The 25,240-nt window shown below is 34.1% G+C and overlaps 1 protein-coding gene across 1 annotated transcript in view; it reads left to right on the forward strand.

The window, feature by feature from the left end:
* Positions 1–25,240, forward strand: part of TNKS (tankyrase) — a 179,374-nt gene that overhangs the window by 67,057 nt on the left and 87,077 nt on the right. Inside the window, exons 4-5 of the mRNA XM_061177564.1 lie at positions 21,080–21,116; positions 21,876–21,951. Of these exons, the coding sequence (XP_061033547.1) occupies positions 21,080–21,116; positions 21,876–21,951 (113 nt within the window). The remainder of the gene's footprint in view (positions 1–21,079; positions 21,117–21,875; positions 21,952–25,240) is intronic.

The raw sequence follows: 25,240 nt of genomic DNA on the forward strand, positions 1-25,240 counted from the left end.
CCACTTATGTTAACTTTTTTCCTATGAACCTGAGTTGAAAAATATTGCTAGACTTTTATCATCACACTTTGCCAATAGATTTGCATTGTCCAGTAGTGTGATATAATTGTGTAAATGTTCTCAATGTTGTTATGTAAAGCAAATCAGAATGCTACTTTATAGATTTTTTAAGGTTAAAATTCAGGAACACTAGTCTATTTTTAAAAATAAACCTATCTTTAATTGGTCTGAAAATCAGTTAAGCTTTCAAGTAACCCACATTTACAAACTGTAAGTTGTTTAAACATAAGGAGAACAGCTTATGAAAAGTTTTTATTGGTAGGATGTGAGAGCAGCTTTCTTTTGATTTTGACCAATCATTTCTCTGTGGGCTAAAAGAAATGAAATGTACTTTTTCAATTGAAATGATGAAAATATATATGATCACTTTACAATGTATTTATTACATAGTAGATTTTTTTTTTCATTCTACTGTATAATCTTGTTCACTAATTCCTTATTTGTTTGGTTATCTGGGTTTTCCTAAGTATTTTTCAATGAAAGACCTTATATCTTTTAATGATGTAGGATAACATAACATGTATTTACTATGTTTTATGTGTTTAATGAAGTTCAATAACATTTGTATTTACCTGATTTAATTAAGTGAGCTTAATTAACCAGTGAGGCTATTCCTCAGAAACTATGGTGAGTTCTTAGTGTCATAATTAGGGAATTTTGCTTTGTGTTATGAGTCTACTGCTGTAAGGGTGTGAATTGAAGAAGGTGCAGAAGCTGAAGGACTTCTTTGAGTACTTGCAGTCCCTATACTTAGAATTTTTCATTCATTTTCCTTAAGACACTCATTTACACATATGTCTTCCAGTAAACTCTATAAAGCTTGATGTCCCAACACAATTAGGAAAGATCAAGAGCAGTGGGAGATGTGCTTTTTATGTATTCAACAAAGGATCATTGCAGAAAAGCACCGCGGACCACTGTAAATCTTTCCCACTACATCTGAATTCTTTAGCTGAAGAGTACTTATGCAGGGAATATATCAAAAGATCTCTCTGGTAATTTTGGTATTCCTACATCTTGATCATGCCAAGGTTAGGTTTATCCTTAAATACCTGGCTATATTATTTGAATTATTTATTGGAGAATCGTTCACCCCTTGAACATTTTTAGTTAGACTATAATATTAGAAAGGAACTAAATCACTGCCGCCGTTACATTCAATAATCTACTGGTTGTATGGATGGCAATGATAGACAATTAAATTTGGCACAGTAAGAGTTCCCAAAGACAAGTTTATTATTTTTTTCACTTGTAAATTTTTGCTCAGCTAATCAGTAGAAATAATTTTTTCATTATCAATTAAATGTTCTTTTTGAGAAAGAAAATAACACCCTATAAATGGGAACTGTTGTGACACATCTTGGCCACAGACAAAAACAAGGTCATTGTGAACTCACAACATAGCAAACATCTTCCTCAACTGGCTAATATAAGTGACAGTTGCTTTTTTACCCAGCCATAGAATTGCCCCCATTTTCTAATGGCATACAATCTAGAACAAACCTTCGCTTCCTTATATCCTCCCCTGAAATCTCTTAACTAAGCTCAAAAGCTGTAATGGATTCTAACATACTGTTACTGAGGTGCCTGTGTTCCCCATGGTCTGTGTTCTCCCTCACTGTGACAAGTAACATCCCAACTTGTTCAACGATAGCTGTGTTCCTAGTGATCTTTGGCTGGAGGGCATCGACACTTTCCTTAAAGATATTTCTTAAGGTACAAATTATTCCCCTAACACTTAAAAGTCGAATGCTTTGTTAACTTTTTGTGTATATATATTCAGTTCAGCGTGTTTGTTAGTACTTATGTGTTCAGACATTTTGATAGTTGTTAAGTATATAAGGATAAATAAGACACTGTCTCTGCGCTCTAGGAAATTTCAAACTGAGTGATTGTTATATTTTCTTGTGTTAATAACAGTGAGTCTGATTTATTTATAAATCTTTTTCCTTTATAGATTATACTCATTTTTACCATGTTTCAACTGAAAGCAAAAGAAAATGCTTGAAAATGTGTTAACTTTGTGTAGGGTATGGAATTCTAGTTACCTTTGCCTAATACCTTGACAGGGGCTAAATTTTTGGAATTTATTCACAAGAACTCTAGTGCTACAGAGTTTATAAAATAAACTCTTACTGAGAATGCATTTGTGTGTATGTGTGTGTGTCAGAGAAAAAGAGACAAGGAGAGACTGAGAGAGACATTTACTTTGTAACTCAGTCATAATGATTTACACAGAACCACCTGATGGCCAGTTATGATGATATAGTATGTGCCTTTCCTAAAAGAACTTCTGGAATTACTGTTAGTTCCAACATCTGCCCCAGGATATATCTATCTCCACAAGTCATTTTCAGTAAGATGTGAAAGTCTATGTCTTGAAAACTACAGATCTTCATCTCACACAAAGAGAATGAATCTTAAAGTGTTTCTTAGTTTCACTCTTCAACAAATAACCTTGCCAAGTCTTCTTACATTCCAAGGCAAATCAGTGGGCCGCTGGGATTTAAAATTTTTAACACTTCCAAACAGCTACAGATATTTCTTTACAAACTGCATATAGAAATGTTTGCCTTAAGTCTTTTAAGATTATCAAGATGAGAAAACATTAGACTGTCAAGAAGCTGAAAATAGCTTACTGAAATTTTATACTAACTCACTCTTACGTAGTCCTTGTCACGATTCTTGGGTAATTATTTGCAGAAGCCTTTATACAAATGGCTGGTTCTATCAATTAAGCCACATTTACTCAAAATGAATACATAGTATTTTTTGCTAGCACAGAATGAGAGATTATGTATGGGAAGAATCATTTTCAGTATTTGAATGGTGCTAGTTACCCTTAACTATAGCTTTCTCCAAAATGGATGGCTATTATTACATAATCACAAATTAGAAATGTTAAATTATTTGAAGTAATTATCTACTTTTGTCACACCAAGATTTCTACAAACATTACTTAAGGTTTATTTGTGTCTGTATGCTATTTGGGCTGGGGACAAATAATTTGAGATGGTGGCGGGTGGGTCAGAATAATGTCATCTTTCATAAACACGACTAGCCATGAACTATCATAGCTGTAATTTGTCAGACTGTTCCCTTTATGTATAAAATAAGTTTTTTAATGTTGTCCTTGAAATAAGACTCAGTTTATTTTAGTTTAGAATATTGAATACCATTTTTTTCTTTCATTTTTTTAGCTCTAATTTCTCATCAGGTCATTTCTGGAGATATTTTAAACTCTCTATTTACAATGTATAATGGTACCTTTAGTAAAAACATGTTATCTCTTTCTAGCATATATAAACCTTGGTTTATAACTGCAAAGAAAATATGACTAAATAAATGTACATACTTTAGTGTCTCATAAAAGTGTATGTAAACTCAAATCAAAATACAGAGAATGTATTGTTTTTACCTCTTTTGGAGGACTGCTATCACTAACAGCCTGCTAAAAGTATACAGTTACTGTACTTCTTTCTACCCTATTGTCATAAAGCAGCTGATTATACTATACTCCCATAGTAGTAATAAAAAATGAATATTTTATCAAATTTATTTTTATATAAATTTTAAGTCAGTGAAATGAAAACACAGGTCAAGGAAAAACCAAAATCAGCTTTAATAAACATAATTTAATATGAGAAATTTCGATAGGTTTGCTTTTTACCATATTTTTAAGTCATTTACAGAAGCTTGGGAAGTCAGTTTTTATTAAAAAATGTTTGCATTAGACATAGTCTTGAAAAGAAACATAAAAGAAATTTACGGTAATACCACTTCACACCCATTAGGATAGCTACTATTTTTTAAAAAATGAAAGAGAAAAAATAAATATTAACGAGAATGTGGAGAAATTGGAACCCTTGTGCACTGTTGGTGGGGAAGTAAATGATGCAGTGACTGTGAAAAACAGTATGGAGTTTCCTCAAAAATAAAAATAGAATGACTATGATTCAACAGTTCAACTTCTGGGTATGTATTCAAAAGAACTGAAAGCAGAGAGTCAAAGGAATATTTGTACACTCATGTTCATAGTAGCATTATTATAGCCAAAAGGTGGAGGCAACTCAAGTGTCCATGAAGAAATGAGTGGATAAACTAAATGTGGTATATTCATAAAATGGAGTTTTATTCAGCCTTATAAAGGCCTACCATTCATAAGCCCAGTATTCTCCTAGAGAGAGAAGAGTAAGTTCTTTGCATAACATAAACGACTAAATGCTTGATTCATTTACTATTGCTATTTATTTATTTATTTTCTTATACTAATTCAAATAGCTCTCTTTTCAAAACTATTTGCCTTGCTTTCAGGAATAAAAGATATGTTCGAAAAAAAGCTAAAAAGTAATAGCCAGCCAAACTTTTACTGGAAAGTACTGTTATATGTATATGCTTATAATAATTTTTTTTGACTGAATTAAAAGCATAACATTTTCATTCAACAATTTCAGGTTGCCACATCAGATTTTGTGTTTGCTCATTCTGATTTATGTATAATGCAAATTTCTAAATCTGTATCCTAATCCTGTTCTATTGGTTTTTTTCAGGGGTTTCCTATGTAACCTCATAATACTTGCATTTTTAGTTCTAAGCTTAGATACAGTAGACTCCTCTGTTGCTGCAGTGGAGCTTCCTCTGGATAAGACATTCCTTTTAGGAAACACAGGCGTCTCCAGGGATGGGAACGTGGCTTAGGTATTCCTCTTTTTTAAAATACATTGAGCACTTCTGGAGATGTGAGAAAGAGTATAAAATATGGTCCGTGACTTCAAGGGGCTCAAGTTAAGCAAGGAAGACAGACCCACAAATTATTTTTCATACAATATAGAAAGTGTTATGGAGCACAGAGGAAGGTGCAGTTGATTCTCTGCAGGAATTACTAAAGCCAAGAACTCAGCATTTACTGCACCTGGGTTGTTCTCTGTCCACTTTTGAGACTTAGTATTTTCTATCTAACATTTTTATGTATTTTTCCATTTAGAATATTTTGTTTTTCTGTACTTTTGATCAGTAGTGTCAAAAGAATATGGCGTAGACTAAAACCAAATGATCTTATTCAGTTTCACTCCCCAGTTACTTCTGGGTCATCTGTAAGCTTGGCAGGAAATAAATGCAATAAGCAAACTAAGCAAAAGGAAAAAAAAAAAAACAATTCTTCTTTAGCTTCTTCTCAGCAAGAACAGTATCATTCTACCAAATAGATAGCACTTTCTTCTGAATCCATCAGGAGGCATCAAGTGATCAGAATCATTATTCAGAACTTGAACACAGTAAGTTACTGTCTAGAATGAGGGTAAAAGTGAGTTTGCCTGTGTGCACACACTGGTTTGCTAGTTGTTTTTTAAAGTTAGAGCATGTATAACCTTGGAACCTTCTCCTGAAGATGGTAATAGGTAGTTGCTGATTTGAGTTTCAAATGTGCCCTTTCTTGAATTTTTCTAAGATACTAATTAATATCTTGCTGCTAAAGAAGCAAGAAAAAAGGAAAAGGAAATATATATCTCCAATCCACAAATCATAGATTTCTGTGCTTTATTTAGTGTTTAGCTGATACACTGGGGGCATATACACCTACACACACACACACACACACACACACACACACACACACACGGGCATGGGTAATCAATAACTAGCCGCACTGATCCTGAGCTCAGGTTGGTGATGTCATTATTACGAAACCAGCAGTAGGGGTTCCCTGGTGGCGCAGTGGTTAAGAATCTCCCTGCAAATGCAGGGGACACAGGTTCGAGCCCTGGTCTGGGAAGATCCCACATGCCGCAGAGCAGCTGGGCCCATGCGCCACAACTACTGAGCCTGCGCTCTAGAGCCCGTGAGCCACAACTACTGAGCCCGCGTGCCACAACTGCTGGAGCCCGTGCTCCGCAGCAAGAGAAGCCACCGCAATGAGAAGCCTGCGCACTGTGGCGAGGAGTGGCCCCCACTCGCCGCAACTGGAGAGAGCCCACGCACTGCAACGAAGACCCAACGCAGCCAAAGATAATAAATAAATAAATAAATAAATTTATAAAAGAAAATAAAAGAAACCAGCAGTAACTCAGAAGAAAGGATTGTCCATCATTTTTATAGCAGTGGTACGGCCTTGTAGAGAAACATTGTTTTATGTGCCCTTGTCCATGTCCTGTTGGAAACAGTCATTATCAGCAGGGCTGACTTGCACATCCTCAATATTTAACATAGTACTAATGTTAGATTGATTTTATCTTTAATTTACCTCAAACCTCATGCTTTAAAATACTGACTATGTGCATATTAACCTTCAGTCACATTTCATAAGGAGTGCTACGTTGCAGAGTTGGTACATTTCTGTGGTAGATAGATAAAAATATGCCAAAATTGATATGTATTTCATGAAATCATTATATATAATATAAAGTAAATCTAAAGTTAAAAATTAACAAAAAACAAAACATGTATGAAATATAGTAACAAATTCATATTTTTCAATATGGCTTATCATTAGTGACACATGGATATACTTGAAGCCTGCTTCTAGAAGTCAGTAGGTTACCAATTAGTTTATTACGGAACATCAAATATCTGTATGATAGGAGCTTACTACCGAAATATACATCTTTCTTTTGGAATGAAGTTTTCTCTCTAATGAGGAAATGAGATTTACTCTTTGTAAGGTTCTATCAATCTCAGTGTGATTCTATCTCTTTGGGATATGGAGGAGAAGGGAGAGTTCACCTGCATTGTTTTTCTAACTATCTTTCTCTGAATAGCTTCCACTTTTTCTTGGAAATTATTTAAAACCTTCTATTTTTTCCACTACTAGATTAGTGTTGTACATCAGTTTTTATAGCTTTCTGCTCATGTTGTGATTACAACTTTCTAAGGACCCAGCAAAGTGTTTAGGACAGTGAGATAAAATGCCCCCCCGTTTTCATTATATTAAAGCCATTTCATTATAGAGAAAGTTAGTGGGGTATGGAGAAATCTGTTCTCTCAGATCCCTTAAATGTTAGTTGTTTTCAATCAAAATTCTTCCACTGATGCTAATGAAAAAGAGGTCCTATCTCCCTGATGATTTCAGGGAGAAATAATAATTGTTAGTAAAGCAATTGCTTTAAAATTTGAAAAGCATTATTCTTACCATCATCGTCATCATCATTATCTTGTCTTGGAGGTTTACTGTAAGGAAAGCATTGTTGTGTGTTTTATTTACATTATCCCTGACCCTCAGAGCAACCCATAAGATAAGCTTTATCTTTCTCATTTTACAATGAGAAACAAGAAGCTCAGAGGAAGGTTAAATGATTTGGTCAAACTCACGAGGCTAGATAGTAGCTGACCCAGGATTTATTCAAAATATCTGGCACAAATGGTAATGCTCCTTGATATGACTTACCAGTGATTCCCAAGCCAGGCCCAGGTCACGTGCCCCCAATGGACATATGCACAAACCACCCCGATCTTTGTGATGAAAGTCATGAAGTTAGAGGAAGAAAAAAGATTAAAGACAGCAGTAATATACCATCCAGACTCAATTAGAGCATTTTACCTTCTCCTTTTAAGTCTGTTCAGTCTTTTTTTTTTTTAATTCCAACATGCTATTAATACACTATTTCCCTATGAACTTTCAGCCATAATTAGTCCATTGTTGAATAACTTAAATGGTTAGAAATATTTCTCCCATTAATTAAGCCAAATACAGTAACTTCTTTTTGGAACTACATTGTATTTGGCTAAGCATTTTTCTTTTGGAGAGCCTCCTCTGAAATACAGACAAGAGTAGATGGGACCCTTTGTATAACTGTAACCATCACCTCTACCACCTTAGTCTTTTATACTGTAAGCCAAATAGCCCCCTCACCCCGTTTTTTAAAAAATTTATTTATTTAATTAATTTATTTTTTGCTGCATTGCACGGGCTTTCTCTAGTTGCGGCGAGCAGGGGCTACTCTTCGTTGTGGTGCGCGGGCTTCTCATTGGGGTGGCTTCTTTTGTTGCAGAGCACAGGCTCTAGGTGCGCGGGCTTCAGTAGTTGCGGCCCATGGGCTCAGTAGTTGTGGCTCTCGGGCTCTAGAACGCAGGCTCAGTAGTTGTGGCGCACAGGCCTAGTTGCTCTGCGGCATGTGGGATCTTCCCGGACCAGGGCTTGAACCCATGCCCCCTGCATTGGCAGGCGGATTCTTAAACACTTTGCCACCAGGGAAGCCCACCCTTTTTTTTTTTTTAATTCTGCTGATACAACATAAGTTTCCATGTGCTTTTTTGTAAATTTGTCACATTGACTCATTGAGCTTCCCGTCAAACCAGCTACAGAGTAGTTGAATCTGGGCTAATCTTAAGCCAGTTTTTAGTCTTTCTTGACATATATTTGAACAGTTGACTTTTTGTTTTGTCTTGGTTTTACTCTAATAGCAGGACACTGTAATTATCCTAATTCTTTATGTTCTTCTTGTAATGCTTGCCATCAATTGCCATCATTCTGTATCTTAAGATGGTCAGGTTCCTCAAGACCAGATTTTGTTCCTCCATGTTATCTAGATAGCCAGCTCTTTTTTTTTTTTTTTTTCCAAATTTCCGTTTCTCTTAAGTTAGCAGGAAGAAATGATGAATTTACCAAGTCCTTTGGTCTTTTGCCCAGGACTTTCAGAGTCACTAGAAATGGTCTATATTTCTTTTGATACAGTTGTTCATCTCTACAAGATTCAGTAAAAGTGATTAGTGGTGTATTTGATATACTATCTAAGCATATTCTTAGTCACTTCTTGGCATTTGCATTTCAATGAGGTAGCCTTATAAAAAGCTGTGCTATACCCATGAATCATTAACCATACTGGTCCCTTTCTCTGGATACTGTAGTATGTTGCAAGGCTTCTTCAGTCCTTAATACCTATGCATTCTCATCATTATTGCATACATCTTTGAAAGACCTAGATTACCTACTAAGAAGAGCCTCATTTTTGCATTATTCTGGTCATTAATGCTCAATACTTCTTAGGTATTACTCGCCTCTGAGTTTCTAGTCTTCTCACCTGCTTCATTATTGGATTCTTTCCCCCTCCCAACCTCATTTATACCTCTGTTTTTACTGCTCTCCTTCTCTCTTATTTCTTCTTCCACTTCCCTTTCCCTTTTCTTCTCTCTCCCATGCATCACTCCACCCCTACCAAATAAATGTCCAGAAGTCATGCTCTGAATCTGGAGTTCCTTATACCTAGGAGAGTCCTTACATCACTCAGAGGGAATTTGCTCCTCCATAGTGACAGTGTTTACCAAGTTTTGTAATCTTCCAGCTCATGATAGTTTTAGATGCGCACTGTCCAGTACAGTAGCTACTGGCCACAGATGGCTATTGGACGTGTGAAACAGGCTTAGTGCCACATGTTGAAATGATAATATTTTAGATATATTGGATGAAATAAAATATCTTATTAAAATTAGTGTCCTCCATTTACCTTTTTTTTTAACATGGCTAATAGAAAATTTTTAATTACATATGTGCTTTGAATTATGTTTCTACTAGACAGCAGTTTTAGATACTCTAAACTAAAAGGAAATACATAAAGAGATTATTCATTAGCACAATGGAAAAGAGAAAAATAAATTACACATGAAAAAAATAATAAAATGCATAGCATTCCAGAGCCATTTTGGATCGGCACATCTCAATAGGCCCAGAGAGCTTTGCTATATTATTGTACAATCTGGTCTAGGTTCAAAATAATTGGCCCTGATTTGTCAAGAAATGTTAAATTATATTTTGAATAATCCATTTTTGAATGCAAAGAAGTGTTTAATGTATTTCAGAAAGAAATTCCCTCAAGAGCAGGAGAATTAAAATGCTAAATTAGCAGTATGTTGAAAACTTGGCTATCTAGAGTGATTTAGCCCTTGACTTTTCCAAGAGAATTAATTTCTGTGGTTGCAGCTTTTAAATAAGGCTAAGTGATAATTTTTATATGAAGGTAGTTGTTAAATTTATGGGAGCAAAATAAGCCCATCAAAGAGTAAAAGTACCAAAATATTCAAAACCACTTTTTTTCATCAGAAATGTTTCTTAATGTTTGATGTGAAGTATTTATATTAAAATTATTTCAAAAAGAATTCATTTTTGTTGTTTGTTATTAAAATTAATATACAGATTTCATCTCTTCATTCAGAAACTTTCATATGTAGTACCTGCAATCTCTGTCTTTGGTCATCTTGTTTAGAAATGGTAGTAAATGTTTCTCATAGGCAATTTCTACAATAAAGTTATGGATAGTACAAAACTAAAACCTAACCATGGAAAAACAGGTTAATGTTTTGAACAACGTGGCAGGGTTGTATGCATGAAGTGATATATATCACAGGTTAATCCAAGCAGCTTTCTGAAATATAAGAGGAACAAGGAAGTTCTGAATAACCATCTACTGAAAAGATAATATCAAGCATTGATATAAATCTAATTTCTGCTAAGAAATTCATATTAGCACACACAAAAGACATGGAATGTTGACACAGATTTCATTATTGATATACAATTATCTTATACATGTTTCTGATAGAATTGTTGCTGCCCTGTTTTGCTAGGTATTTAAAATAAAATGGAACTAGACAATAAAACTGATACTAAGAGATGGGGTTAAATATATTCCAGATAAGAAAATTAAAATGTACAGTTGACATGTGGCTTCCTGCTTCTATACATAGGAAAATATATCCCAGTAATATATGTAACTTTAAGATTATCTGAAATTGAACATCTACTTCTGTTTCTCCGGTTTGCTACTTCAAATAAAGATGTTTTTCCTGATCTACATTTAGACAGACTTGAAACAATTTCCCAAAGCAAAATACTACGAAATAATTTTTCCCAAAAAATTGCAAATATGGCCTCTTCATTTCCTCAACTTTAAAATATTTCCTCCATATTTTTCTGAAATAATAAACTTCCTCATATATCTCCTTCTCAGTTGAACAAAATAAGAAAAGTAGATAAAAGTCTAAGAAGAAAGTCAAAATCAGTAGTTATCATGATAGTACACTAGCCCATTATATTAACTTTATAATAAGAAAGTAGTTAAGTAAATTAAGTGAATGCTCATCTGTATTGGATTTTTTTTTTAAGCTAATATTATGCTCAGGAAAGGAGCAAACTGGCCTTCCAGACATTATACCTCAGTACCTCTCCTATAGTCTTTTATTTTTTCTAAAACTACTTCTCTTGGAGAACATTTTCTTTAATATGTCTGAAACGCCTCCTAGGTGAACTATGAACTCTCAATGTCTGTCTTGAAATTGGCTGTGCAAGAATCAAAGACTGTAGTTTCAACATCTAAATTAATAATTAAATAAATTAGCTGTATTATTTAAATAGATTATTCTAATTTAATGGACATGTTTCAGTATATGAAGTCTGAGTCTGTGGTAATATATCCATTAAGTAGACGCTGAATTAGCAAAGTGTTGCTACTGTGATCATGTTCAGAAAGATTATTGGGTGAAGTATTAATCTAAGATCGAGATGTAAATATTTTAAATTTTACCATTTATAGCTGTGTAACGTGATATCCCAGGTGACAGATAAAACTAACACATCAAATATAAGCTCTGCTGTATTGTGATCCATTCAATGCCTTCTCTCTAGTTGACATTCTTTCCATTCTTACTGCCACCATTTACGTACTTTTCTTCTCACCATCTTGCTACAATAGCCCTGTAACTAATCCCCAGTGTCTCCAGGTCTTAGTTCATTGAGCTACCAGGTTAAGTTCAGCTTTAATTAGTTTACTCCCCTGCTCAAAAAGAAAGAAAAGAAAAGTAAACGAAGAGTTCCTATACCTTACAAAACCATGTTAAACTCTACAACCTAACATTCAAGATCCTTTAAAATATAAATTTACTTTTTAAATTATTATTCAGTGCCCCCCATTCCACTTCACCTTCCCAACATATACCCTAAATTTTACATCAGTCACCTTTCCCCAATACACGTTCCATTTTCCTGCACTTCTTTGCTCAGATTGATAATTATCCAAATTCCAATCCATTTCCACATGTTAAAATCCTGCCCAAAAATGTATGGCCAAGCTTATATATGACTTACCTCAGGAAATCACCCTATACTACTCCAATTAAAAATGCTGGCAAAGGACATGGATTCTAGTCCTAGCTTTGCCACTGTATAGTTTTAAAATTTTAGGCAAGTTATGTACTTATTCTGGGTCTTAGCTGAGTCATGTATAAAATAAGGATATCAAACTAGTTTATCGTGCCAAGCCTGCCTTAAGATTATATTTAGAATCAATGAGTGTAAGTCAGAGGTACTTTTTTTTTTTAACAGCAGTTCTTAACCTGTAATAACTTCATAGACTCCAACGATTCTGTAAAAACTCTAAAACTGTGGGCAAAAATTTGAGTTTGTCTTCATATGTGCAAAGAATTTTCTCCCTGCGGAGAGGGTCTGAAGCTGCTTTCATTAGCTCCTTAAAGTGCTTCGCGATCCCCCCCGAAGTTAGGAACTATCATTTCCCTGATCTAAATCCTTTATTAACACAGACATATACACACTCAATGCCTCAATCTCTCTCTCACTGTCAATGGTAAATATCTAAAAGCTTTAAGAACATAGTGCTTAGCTCTGTCATCTTCTGAAAGTGGTCCTCAACATCTTTTCCTTAACATACCTGACAGATAATGTTTACACATGTGATATACTTCCATCAGTGACAGCTGTGCACTGCAACGTGCTAAATGAATAATATATTCTATGGATTTGATACCATTCCTTGTGTTCTAGCTCTGATTCCATCACTTTTGTCCTACTAATTCAAGATTCAGTACATGATACAGTAGTAGTAGCTGTGTTATGCTTGGCATATTATAGATAGTGAATATATATTTGTTAAATGAATAAATAAATGATGTTATTCAAAGGAGAACTAATAAATGAGTGACATTAAAAGAGAGAGAGAGTTTGAATGAGAAAGATTATGCCCAGGATAAAATACCATTACTCAGACTTCACTAAGTTTAATTAACTCTAACCCTGAATAAGAGATTTAGTGATACTTTGGGGGAAATATAAGAAAAAAATAAGTTAAGCATTTGCAGCTTAAAGAAGTAAATCATAATTGGTGCTTCCTGAAAAGACCAAAATTGCAAAGTTACTACATCTTTCAGAGACTTTGTAAACAGGACAAAATATACAAAGAATAAAATGCAATCATATACAATAATTACAGTGAAGATAATACAATTCTTACATCATTCAAAAAGTAGTCACTTGTACTTCTGCATTAGCCTTAGTTTCCTTAATTCCTTATATTTGGTGTAAGAAGGCAGAGGTCTGACTCTCCCAAATAGGTGTCTCACCAAACTCCTAGCCCTCAGTAGGCTGATGCATTGAGGGGCTGACCATCCTGATAAGAGCAAGGACTGCAGGAAAGTAATTTCCTTTTCACAGATAACAGTATGGTTCCTATAAATCAAAATATGCTTTGTTCATGTATTCTCATAGCTCTGAGATCGCAGGTACTACATACAAAACAGTTCCTTGAATGAAGAGATTAAATTTGTATATTCTCCCTATTTCAAAAAAATACAAAAGACAGAACAAGTGAGAAATGAAGAACTAAAAGCTGTGCAAATTAGTTCAGTTTTTAGGTGAATTGCCCTCAAAAAGAGGCAAGATTGGGATTTCTAGCTGTGAGGTTGAGACTTCTAGCAGTACAGTACTGTCATATTTCTCATTAGTCAACTTTTTCTCTTTTGTTCTTTTTCCTTTCTGTAGGTGGCGTGATTATATTCCAGAATAAAGAATTTTTCAAATTTTAAAAAAGATGTGATTTGTCAGTTTCTTATAAAGTTTAACATACATTTACTGTACATCCCAGCACCCACACACCTAAGTATTTGCCCAAGGGAAATGAAGACATAGGTCCATACAAAATCCTGTCTGAATTTTTACAGTAGCTTTATTCATAATCAGCAAAAGCTGGAAACAGCCCACATGTTTATCAACTGGTGAATGGACAAGCAAATTCAGGTGCATTCATATAATGGAATACTGCTTGATAATCAAAAAGAACAAATATTGGTAGTCCAAAACATGAATGAATCTCAAAAGCATTTATACTAAGAAAAAGAAGCCATACTTAAAAGTCTACATATCCTGTGATTCCATTTATATGAGATTCTATAAAAAGTAAAACTACAGAGAAAGAAATTAGCTTAGCAGTTGCTATTGGGTTGGGATAGATTGATTACAGAGGGGCCTGAGGGAACATTTTGGGTGATGGAGATGTTCAAATTTTGAGATAGTGGCTACAAGCTGTATAAGTTTGTCAAAATTCATAGAGCTGTACATTTGAAAAGGTTGAATTTTAATGTATGTAAATTGTACTTCAGTGAGTAAATAAAATATTAAAAGACATAGCACATCTACTATATCATAAAATATCCCAGAGGAGTCTGGGCTTAACCCTATAATCAAACATTAATGTATATGATAGCTATGTATACCAGGTGAGTCAAGTTTTGCTGCCAAATGAATTTTTAGAGCTTTGGGGATTTTGAATTGGCACATAAGAAATTGTGGGTTGATTGCTATAGAAGAAGGATCCCTGATATAGAACAAAGAATGTAAAACTATTGGCCTGTTTTGGATCAAATACGATTTTACTTTTCCAGACCATTTTTGGACAACAAACATTGTGATAGTAAAAAATCAATATCCCAGTTCTCTCAGCCCTGACCAGCCATTGACACAGATAGTTGATGGCTTAAGCAGTGGTGGGCATTCCAGGCACCCAGACACCACACCATACATGGCATCACAATCTGACATGCTTAGAATGAGATCTCCTTCCTTCCTTCCTACCTTCCCTCCCTCCCTCCCTCCCTCCCTCCCTTCTTATCTTCTTTGTGACATATCAGAAGGTCTTTTAAAGTACAGGAACACTTTGCGGAATGTCTCATTGGTTAACAATGTGCATTAGGAATACTTGTCCTGGTTTTTAATACCCAACTTTAGAGAATGCATATATATTATAATACAACATTTTTTTGGCCGGTGTGTGTTTGTAGTTATGTCCCAGATTTTAATACTTCCGTTTTTAACAAACAAACAAACAAATCCGTGAAAAGTCTTGAGTTACATTCCAAATACAATTGACAGAATGTCAGAAGCAGGTATAAATTATTTGAAACCCCACTTAAGTGTCCATAAATGGGATGCCTATCTAAGATGTCACTGGGGCTAAGTGAAGACATATTACTGCATACAAAGAAACTGGTTGGTAACAATCATATTATTTATTGACTGCATTATATGGTTTTTTTGCAGAGCCTTTGTTATGTCTGAGTGTAATTTCGTGTTTTTTAATGTTTTAGGACCTTGGTTTAGGTTTTTTGGTTAACAAGTAATACATTATAATTTTTATCGTTTAAATATTATAAGATAATATGGTTGTATTTGGGGGCCTTTTATCTTTGAAAATTGATTTTCAGCTGCCCTGCAGGGCAGGATGTGTGGGACATCTCCATTTTTCTAAAGAATTGGAAAATTCTTCTCAAGCTGCACTGTACTGGACAGCCAGCTTAGAGTTTACGTTGGTACCGTAGCACAGGTTTAATGTTAGCGAATTAGAAAGGTCAGAGTTGTAGGGAGCAGAAGATAGGAAGGATCTCCACCAGGAAAATACTCTATTCAAGCCTAAAATTTTAAAGCCCCCAATTATTGCTTGCTTAGAATCGATGTGGAGCGTTTAGTTTGATCGTGATTCTAGACTTCTCTGATGCTATGGACTTTGAAGCCAGAATCAGAATGAGTGGGAAGATTGATAGGATTCAGAAGTTGGAAGAAGGCATCGAGGACTCTTAATACTTTGTAATTTTTCCCCAACATTGTCCTGAAAATATTTATGAAAGATTTCAGAGAGAGAAATCATAATTCAATTAACAATTGAAATAAATAATTCAAATAATTCAAAAAATAATTTCAGAGAGAGGGTGCAGATCATTCCTGGGGCCATGTGTACGTGTAGTAGATATCAGCCTGTCTGAAAATTGCTTTCGGTGGAAGACCTAGCTTAACATCTTGAGATCAGATTATTTCCTGGTGCTTCAGTGAAATTCCTTCCACAACTACGTAGCTGTTTCTAAAATATCAAATCTGTTAGTGAAAACACAATGGATTATGTCACCTAAATTAATATTTTATTCCCCATATTGGCTGTCAGTTTAGTTACAAGAATCAGTTCATCTCTTGTATTTGTTGGCAGCTTGATGAGAAAGTATCTGTATGAGAATTAGCAATTCATGGTACTACTTAGCCTTCAGCAACAAAAGGGTCCCTAAACTTGATAATTGAGATTCTTGATTGAAGTCTTAACGTAGCTCTTACCTTGAGATACCTAAAGCATGAGGAATTAACACATGCTGTGGGAAATGCAAAATGTATTGGTCATTTTAATAGACCTGGAATACATTGTCTTCATTCCTACCTATTCCTTGGTCCAAAATGTTAAAACAAACTACAAGGTAAAACTTATATGCTTACTTTTTTTTTTTTTGGCCCATGTTTACAAGCTCATGTGAAAGTTCCCTGCTTTGAAGTAGTTTTGATGGAAATATTTGGCGTATGTTATCTAAATATGTTCAACCTGTTTAAAGCTAGTTCTTGTCATTGTTTTTAAAATTGTTTTATTACTATTATTGTTTTGTTACTCTTTTGTTTACATCGCTTCTTCCAAAACGCAGATTTGGTTAGTTTCTGCTCACGTTAGCCTTTTTTCAGGGCTTGACAGATAGTGAATAATACTCAGTGAAACCTTAGGCAATTCATTTAATTGTCTTGGTGTCAGTTTCATTAATTGTAAATAATATGTTGATGATCCCTTAGGAAAGCTATTCTGAAATTGGGGATGAGGTGACAGGAGAAAGGTGACTTTCAAGTTACACCCCCCCTCACTGCATATAACAAGAGATGTTACTGATAGGCATGTATTATGCATGGTTTCAAAGTAGAGAAAAGAAAGGTCAAAATTCTTTTTTAGTCCTTTATTGCTTTAAGAATTTATGATTCTGTGTTCATAATTTTTCCACGTTGTACCATCTCAACAAAACCAAATGACTCATTTTTAGAAAACGTAGTCTGCTTTGATCCTGTCAGTTGCTGAAGAAAAGAACGAAAGCCCCTTAAGATGTTGAAATTGAGATAAGTCAATAATTATGACGTCTATTTATTGATTCAGGTTTTCTTCATTTTTATTCAAAAAGTAATTTTGCCTTCACAGTAAGTGAAATTGTTTCTAACTACCTCAGAGAAATACAAAGGGGAGTTTTATTTTTAACCTTTATTTTTTAACTTTCATTTTTAACCTTTCTGATAACATATTGATACTTTTTAACACATTAACTCACACCTCTGCCCCCCGACTCTGTGTGTGTGTGTGTGTGTGTGTGTGTATTTATCTTTACATGCATCCTATCAATACTTAGTTTACTAATAAAAACAGTTCAGATTTTGGAAAGTAAACTTTATGGCTTGCTTTTTTTTTTTTTTTAGCCCCACTTATTTTATTCTAATCAAAGAAAAATATTTTAAGCCATCTGTTTTCTCCATTTCTGGCTGCTATTATCTTGACTATAATTGCCTAGTTTCCTTTCTGGCTGATCTATTGCTAGCCTTTATCTGGATGTTATTAAAGAATATAAATGCGCCACAGAGCACCAGAGTCTCAGCCAGAATATTTTCAGATTCGCAGCTAAAATGAAATAGAACTGGGGTTTCACTGTTAAGTAAGCAGCTCAGATTTGTTGTCAGAGTGTGTGAGGGACTCTAAGTTCATTATGCTACTTATTTCTGCCATGTAGCATTTGAAAAATAGCTTTGACTGTTTATGGATTGTGGTCCTCGGGCACCAGATAGTGGATGTTGGAATGTATTGCAGAAAAGCTGATTAAAGTACTAGGATCTCTAACAGTGAAAGTAGAAAGTCATTTGTAATACCTGGGTCTGCCACTGTTGGGTGCACTTATATGTTTCCTTTTGAAAGCTTTGGTTTATTATCAGTTTATCCATGAGGGAATAACTTTTTTTTTTTTTTTCAAAAAGTGCCCTTTGGAGAAAATATCAATAAGCTATACTTGATGAGAAGCTTATGTAAGTAGACTGATTTGAGCTTTGGAGATGCCAAATACTTTGCAGTTTTATTTCCTAGCTTACTGAAGTCATGTTTCACTATGACTTCAATTTCAATAGTAGCTGCTTTCAGTTCTCAATTTCAGTATGATTACTGTATATCAGGAAATGTATACTTACACCAAAATATAGACTGTGTCAGAATTTATTGTCTTCACCTCCCTTTACCCCGTTGGGCCACTTTCCTCCCCAGGAAAAGTTCACTGGAGTAGAATATGGGAATATTTTAAATAATCACAAAACTTATAGATCTTTAAATATACTTTGCACTCTACTTGTTAAAATATTTCAGTATTTCCTCATTGTTTTCAAAATAAAGTTCAAACTTCTTAGAGTGCCATTCATGTGATCTTTCTATTTCTTCTCTGCCTCATTCTTACCCATTCCCCTGCAAATGTGCTTTGTTTCAGGTTTACTGAGCGGCCATTGCCCCTCTCATTTCTTTTACTTTGGTTGCTTCCTTCTCCCTCACCCTTCTTCACCGGAGGATCACCTGTTCTTCCTTTAAAAACTCTGCACAAGTTTTCCTTCTTCCAGGAAACCTTCCTTGAACTACAGTTATCCTGCCTCTTATTAATCCTACTTAGACTAGCCTTTAAACTCTTCATAGCATAAGACTCATTTCCTACTCTCATCATTTGTTTACTTGTTTGTCTTGTTTAATAGACTATTATTCCTTGAGTTTAGAGATGATAGTTTCTTTTTTGGTTTTGAATCTGGCCTATAGGCCTTTCAAATAATTGTTTGCTGACTGACTAAATGAATGACTTTTATAGATTATTCCATAATTTCACTTATTTTGCTCTTGATTCTTAAGGCGTTTGAGGGTATGGGTCATACCATTTTCTCAGAAGGAGATTCTTTTTTTTTTTTAATAAATTTATTATTTATTTATTTATTTATTTTTGGCTGTGTTGGGTCTTCGTTTCTGTGCGAGGGCTTTCTCTAGTTGCGGCGAGCGAGGGGCCACTCTTCATCGCGGTGCGCGGGCCTCTCACTATCGCGGCCTCTCTTGTTGCAGAGCGCAGGCTCCAGACGCGCAGGCTCAGTAGTTGTGGCTCACGGGCCCAGTTGCCCCGCGGCATGTGGGATCTTCCCAGACCAGGGCTCGAACCCGTGTGCCCTGCATTGTCAGGTAGATTCTCAACCACTGCACCACCAGGGAAGCCCAGAAGGAGGTTCTTAAACTGACTCATTCACTTCCATATTGCCACCTAAAATGTTTAATAAAGGTAGGTCTTTGGTTTTGGGAAGACAAGAACCTTATTTGTGGGGGATTAGAATAATGTAAATCTTAAACTGTCAATCAGTTAAAGAATCTGAAATACAATACATGGGAAATTAGAAAGACCGACTCTTCTCATGAAGCATGCATTCTAGCTTATCCATGTATATTATTGAGCCCGTGACTTTATTGGTATATAAAATTCCCTTAGGAGAGAATAGATATTTAACAACTTTCTCCTTATTTGAAAATAACTGCTTACAGTTTCTAGATTTTAATAAAATCTTCATCTAAGAATCAAGACGAAAGTTTAAACTAAAAAAATATTTGCTAATGAAGGGTTATAGAATTTAAACATGTGCTTGATGGTCCTGAGACATCCTTAAAATATTTACATCAATATTCTGCATTCTGTAGCAAAGTAAACAAAATGCAAAGAAATCCATATTTATAAGTGATAAGATTTTTTAAAGTAGTTTAAGCTTATTTCTTAATAGAATTATAACATTTTAATCTAAAATTTTATTTTTTATATGTATACTTAATATTTGCCTTCACATAATTACTTCCTTAGACATTTTTATAATTATTTCTTTAATGATATAACAAACTGAGTCAGCATATTATAGCTGAATCATGGTCCTGGCTGTTTCTTTTATTTATTCAGTGAGCAAACTCTGTATTACTAAAATTCCTTCAATTGGGCTTGCAAAGACTTGTTTGTTAGTTCTTGAATGCCCTAAGAAATTTGTATTGAAGATTCTAAATTATATACCTGTTTTCAGTCTGTGATATATTAAAAAATAGAATGGAGAAAAATTATTCACATCTTAATAGTTGGATGTCTGCTTATTCTCAGAGACCCCAGTCTCCTTTTAAAAAATATTTTTAAGATTCTTTGTTGTTAAACTTTGGTATTGAATTTGTATAAAGTGTAGGTTGCAGCACGTTAGCATATTATTGTCATTTAAGAATGTATTCACTGTTTTGGTTTTTAGAGCACTGCCTCCAAGGGGTTCATAGCATTTGGTACGTAGTTCACGTATTTCTAGTCTACAGACCTACCCTATCGAGGCAAAGGCTTCATGATCCTGATATTTTTTTTCTTCTGCCATAAAGCTCAGCAATGGTAATTAATGTGTTGGTTTTTTTTTTTTTTTTGACAAAACTTTCCATGTCATTACAAATAAAACTGAGGTTTTTTGAAGACTAGTAATTTGTACCTTTAAAGAGCCACATTATTTTGCTTTTGTCTCAGAATGTATTATGCTTCACAAGTATACTGTGACAGCCTGAATAGAAAAGGGGGGAGGGGACATTGTCTTCAACTGGCATGCTGTTATCAGAGGGAATGTGTTTCTGGACACAAGATTTAGCATTCATTGGTCGTCTGAAGAAAGCTATTTCATCTGAGGATTGGACAAGAAGCTGCGTCAATTTGCTGCCCGTCTCCAAGGCACTGGTGATGCTGCCTTCACAAGCTGGCTAACGTCACGGCTCCATCACCCAGCGGGGTGTGGACTCTCTTTTTCTGTTCTTTTCTATTTAATTCTCTATTTGCTGCCTACTGCATTTCTTAATCTGTCTTCTGCCAAATGCTAACAGCATGATATTTTGCAATCATCTAGGTGAATACAAGAAAGACGAACTCCTAGAAGCTGCTAGGTAAGTGATTCCATTCATTTTAAGTGAGTATAATGCATTTAAGGGAGAAAAGGGGGAGGGCAGGTGGAGGACTATAAAAATTATAACATGTTATTGTCTTGCTTGGATTTTATGCAATAATGCGGATAAGACCTTATACTAAATCTTTGTATACTTTATTTTGCATGATTAGTGTATTAAATGAGACTGTCTTTCAATATGGTGATGATTGTAAGGTTAATTTTATTTGGAACATTTCTTAAGGTAACTGCAAACCCGAGTTGCCGAGCTTTTCGAATGATATTCTTGGAGTATTTAAATACCTATATCTTTATTTTTCTCTGGAAATTTTTCTAGCCAAGCTTGAATGAGGGGCATGAAGTAAATGTTAAAATTCTCACCCATTTTCTTTTGTTCTTGTTCATTTATAATTTAATTGATTAGCTTTTTACAGCATTTTATATGTGTTTTTAACTCCAGTGTTTTAGATCACTTATCAGAGTAAAGTTTGTTTGTAATTAAGAAGGTGACTTTATGCAGATAAATAAAACAAAAATGTAGAAAGCTACCTTATCTATGATATACCACTGTATGATGATTAACAGGAATTATTAGGAATATATTGATTGAATTGAATATAGCAAAAGAAATTCATTCAGAACCATATGAAAGAAATCAAAGCAAGCCCATATCATATTCTACTCTCTTGTGAAAAATATCCGTAAACATTCATAAGAAGCATGATAATTTTATAGGAATTAACTTACTACCTTTTTGTAGGAGTGGTAATGAAGAAAAACTAATGGCTTTACTGACTCCTCTAAATGTGAATTGCCATGCAAGTGATGGGCGAAAGGTAAGTCATTTAAAATATAATATTCCCCTTCAGTGATTTCTTTTTGCTTTACAGTTAAAATTTTTAAAGTTGGCATAGATATGTGTATATACATATATATACACACATGTATATATACATACATATATATGGCTGTATTTTACTGGTACCTTTTAACTGTAAAATGAAATGCTGTTGTGACGTGTTCATAGAGCTGGTGAAGCATGGATCTTAAGCCTTTTCTCTTAAATGTCAGACACTGAAAGTTATTTGTTAAATGGAACTGCAGCTTTTTTGGTGATTAAAATTATAACAACGTATATTATTTTCTGTGTATGATAATGGAAATTAGAAATATTTGTTTACATCCTAATTACCCATCTTGGTTAGGATATATTTTTTATTTCTTTTTGGCAAAGGAAAATTTGTTTGCTAGACAACCAACACTTTTTCCATTTAAAGCTGAGAAAATGCTAATGATTTTTTTAGGTCTATTGTAATGGCCCTCCTTTTTTTTTTATTGGCTAAGTTTTCATCGTTATATATTGAAAGAAAGTATTAAAGCAGAGAAAAATACTCTGTATTAATATACAGTTGTCATAAATGTAAGATAATATATAAAATATGCAGTGGTATCTTCATTATCTGCTTCATATTCTTGCTGAATAGAGACTGAAAATGTAATCCTTTATAGCCTTTGGTATCTGACCGCAAAGTTTTGCAGTGGTTTGCCTTATAGATATGGAAAAACAAAACACTTTGTACTATAAAGTTTTTTTAAAAATGTTGGTTAATTTTTTAATGTTAAAGGATGGCTTTTATATTTTTAAAACCTAAAACACTTTTAGAGTTACACTGCAGATATTGAGGAAAATTATCTCGTACCTAATATTTAAAGAATTAATTCCTTTGGAATTATTTATATCGAAAATATCCTATGGAAAGTATCAGGATGGATGGTACCCCTTAGAAATAATGAACTGTTTTGCTTTTAAAAAATCATTTTTCTCTGAGTGATAATTTTATAGATTAAAATTATTCAGCTTTCCTTTCACTTTTTTCCCCATTCTAATGAAACCCATATAATAGTGGCATTGAATTGAATCCTTCCAAATATATGTTGTTATTGAAGATGGCTTGTATATTATTTCACATGGCCTAATGAATGTTTAGTTTCTCTGGATAATTTGGAGGAGACTTCTACTTTCATGGTAGGTTAAATTATGTATATATCAAGCTATACATTAGCAAAGATTTACTTGGTACTATTAATGACTTTTGGGAGATGTTTTTAAATGGTAACTGCTCATTTTCCCTTCAATTTTGTAGTTGCTTTGGGAGTTTTAACTTCCTTGAGTTACTTTGAGTTCCAGATTTTGTTTGGATCCTTTTAGTAGATAAGGCGACTTTTATCACTATGCAGAAAGAACCCTTCTTATCTGTAAATGCAGCTATATCTTTAGACAGAGCTCTTTTAGAGCCCAGCCTACTTCAGTTTTCCACAGCCATTTTAATATTCCAAAATTTATGTGAGATTACTATAACAGGAGTCAGTTTCCATCCCAGCCTCATTCTCCCATCCTTACCCTTATACCTTGACAGCCCCATTCCTAGCTCAGTAAATCAAAATAATTAAGGAGCATGAACACTGATAATTAACAAATTACCTCTTCTCCTTGCCTCAATCCCTACACAAATATGTAGAACTTCTTTATTTTTTCTTCTCCCCAAAGGCGGATACACCTCCTTTATTCCTGTAGCTGAAACTAACATATTCCTCATTCAAATTCCTATGGCTCCTTTTCTGTATTACTCTATGGCATTTACCGCAGAGTTCTTGAATTGTGGTTATTCATATGTATCTTTTTCTTCTACTTGGCTATTAGCTCTCTTTTGTACCGGACCAAGCCTGGCATTTTGCATGTAGCAGAAGCTTAGGCTACGAATATGCTCCCAGATGAACATAATTTTATCCTTCGAGTGAAAAAAATCATCTGTGCTCTTTGCCAGTTAGAAAATTAACTCAGAAGTATATGAATGGGGAATTGTATATTTTCTGTTATTATATATTATTACTAGTATTATTTTATCAATTTATTTTTGAGTAATTGTACCACAAGGGAGAATTATATATTTTAATGTGTAGAACATTTTTAAGAACATGTGTCAAATATTACTATTATACTGAAGGTTTCACAACATATAAATAATGTAATAATTTTCCAAAATGTGCTCCTATACTTTTTTAGATTATCAATTTTCTCAAATTAGATAGAAAAAGAAAATTAGACTTAAGTGTTTATTAAGTTTTGGTGCTATGCATATAACATAAAAAATCATTCAAAATTGTTCATCAGTATGCAAAATGCAAATAAAATTTCATGTTTAAAATTGAATAATGTTCATATTTAGATATTACCCTTGTTTATGGCACAGAGCAATTCTTATTAGATATACCAGTTGCAGTAAAGCCGTGAAGTGGTAGATATTGTGGGTGCTGATGGAGATTGGGAAAAGATCCTTTAGTTATGACAGTCTCTTTTGTTTTCTTGCTATTGATATCAAGAGGATGTGTAAGCAAATCTAGCTGCTGAATTACAAGTCAATCTTATATATTTAGTATTTTTCCAGGCCATTAGCATGTGTTTATCTAGAATTAGGAAGTCAGATTGTATATAAACAAGAGGATACAGGTACTTTACATGTATAGTAAATTAGTCAGGTATATGAAGTTTTATTTCTTGAATTTGCATTTTAGAACACAGTGCAGAATCAGATTCATTTTTAGCAGGTTTTTAAATGACTGTATCAATGCTTAACTGAATCCTTGCCTGTCACTGTTTTTACTACGATTCCTGGTTTGTAAATTTTAAAAGCCCATGGAAGTGTCAATTTTGTAATGTTTTTAGAAAAGCAATGTTCCTTATACACTAACTAGTGGGTGGAGAGATTGCCTAGATGTATGTGGGGGGTTTAGACGTCAGCATTCCTTTTCCAAGTGGTACGTGGGCTTGTACAGTGACAGTGTAAATTTAAATAGTCTCTTAATTCTGTACTGTGACTTGATGATTATTCCATTAGGTAATATCTCAGTGGTTAAAACTTTTATTTCCCACAGACAGTTGTTTTTCTAACCTGTAGAATCTGAAAATAGTGAAGTACCAATAAGGTTTTAAGTAATTTACATGGTTATATTTTGCTTTTATTTGACATGTAAATCAAAGCAGAGCTTGACTACTCTAGAAATTTCCAGTTGTTGTTGTTTTCCCTAAAAAGCAAAGGCAGAAACATTTTTTGTAATGTTTTGTTC

This window comes from Eubalaena glacialis, chromosome 20 (genome assembly GCF_028564815.1).
Source record: "Eubalaena glacialis isolate mEubGla1 chromosome 20, mEubGla1.1.hap2.+ XY, whole genome shotgun sequence".
Classification (NCBI taxonomy): domain Eukaryota; kingdom Metazoa; phylum Chordata; class Mammalia; order Artiodactyla; family Balaenidae; genus Eubalaena; species Eubalaena glacialis.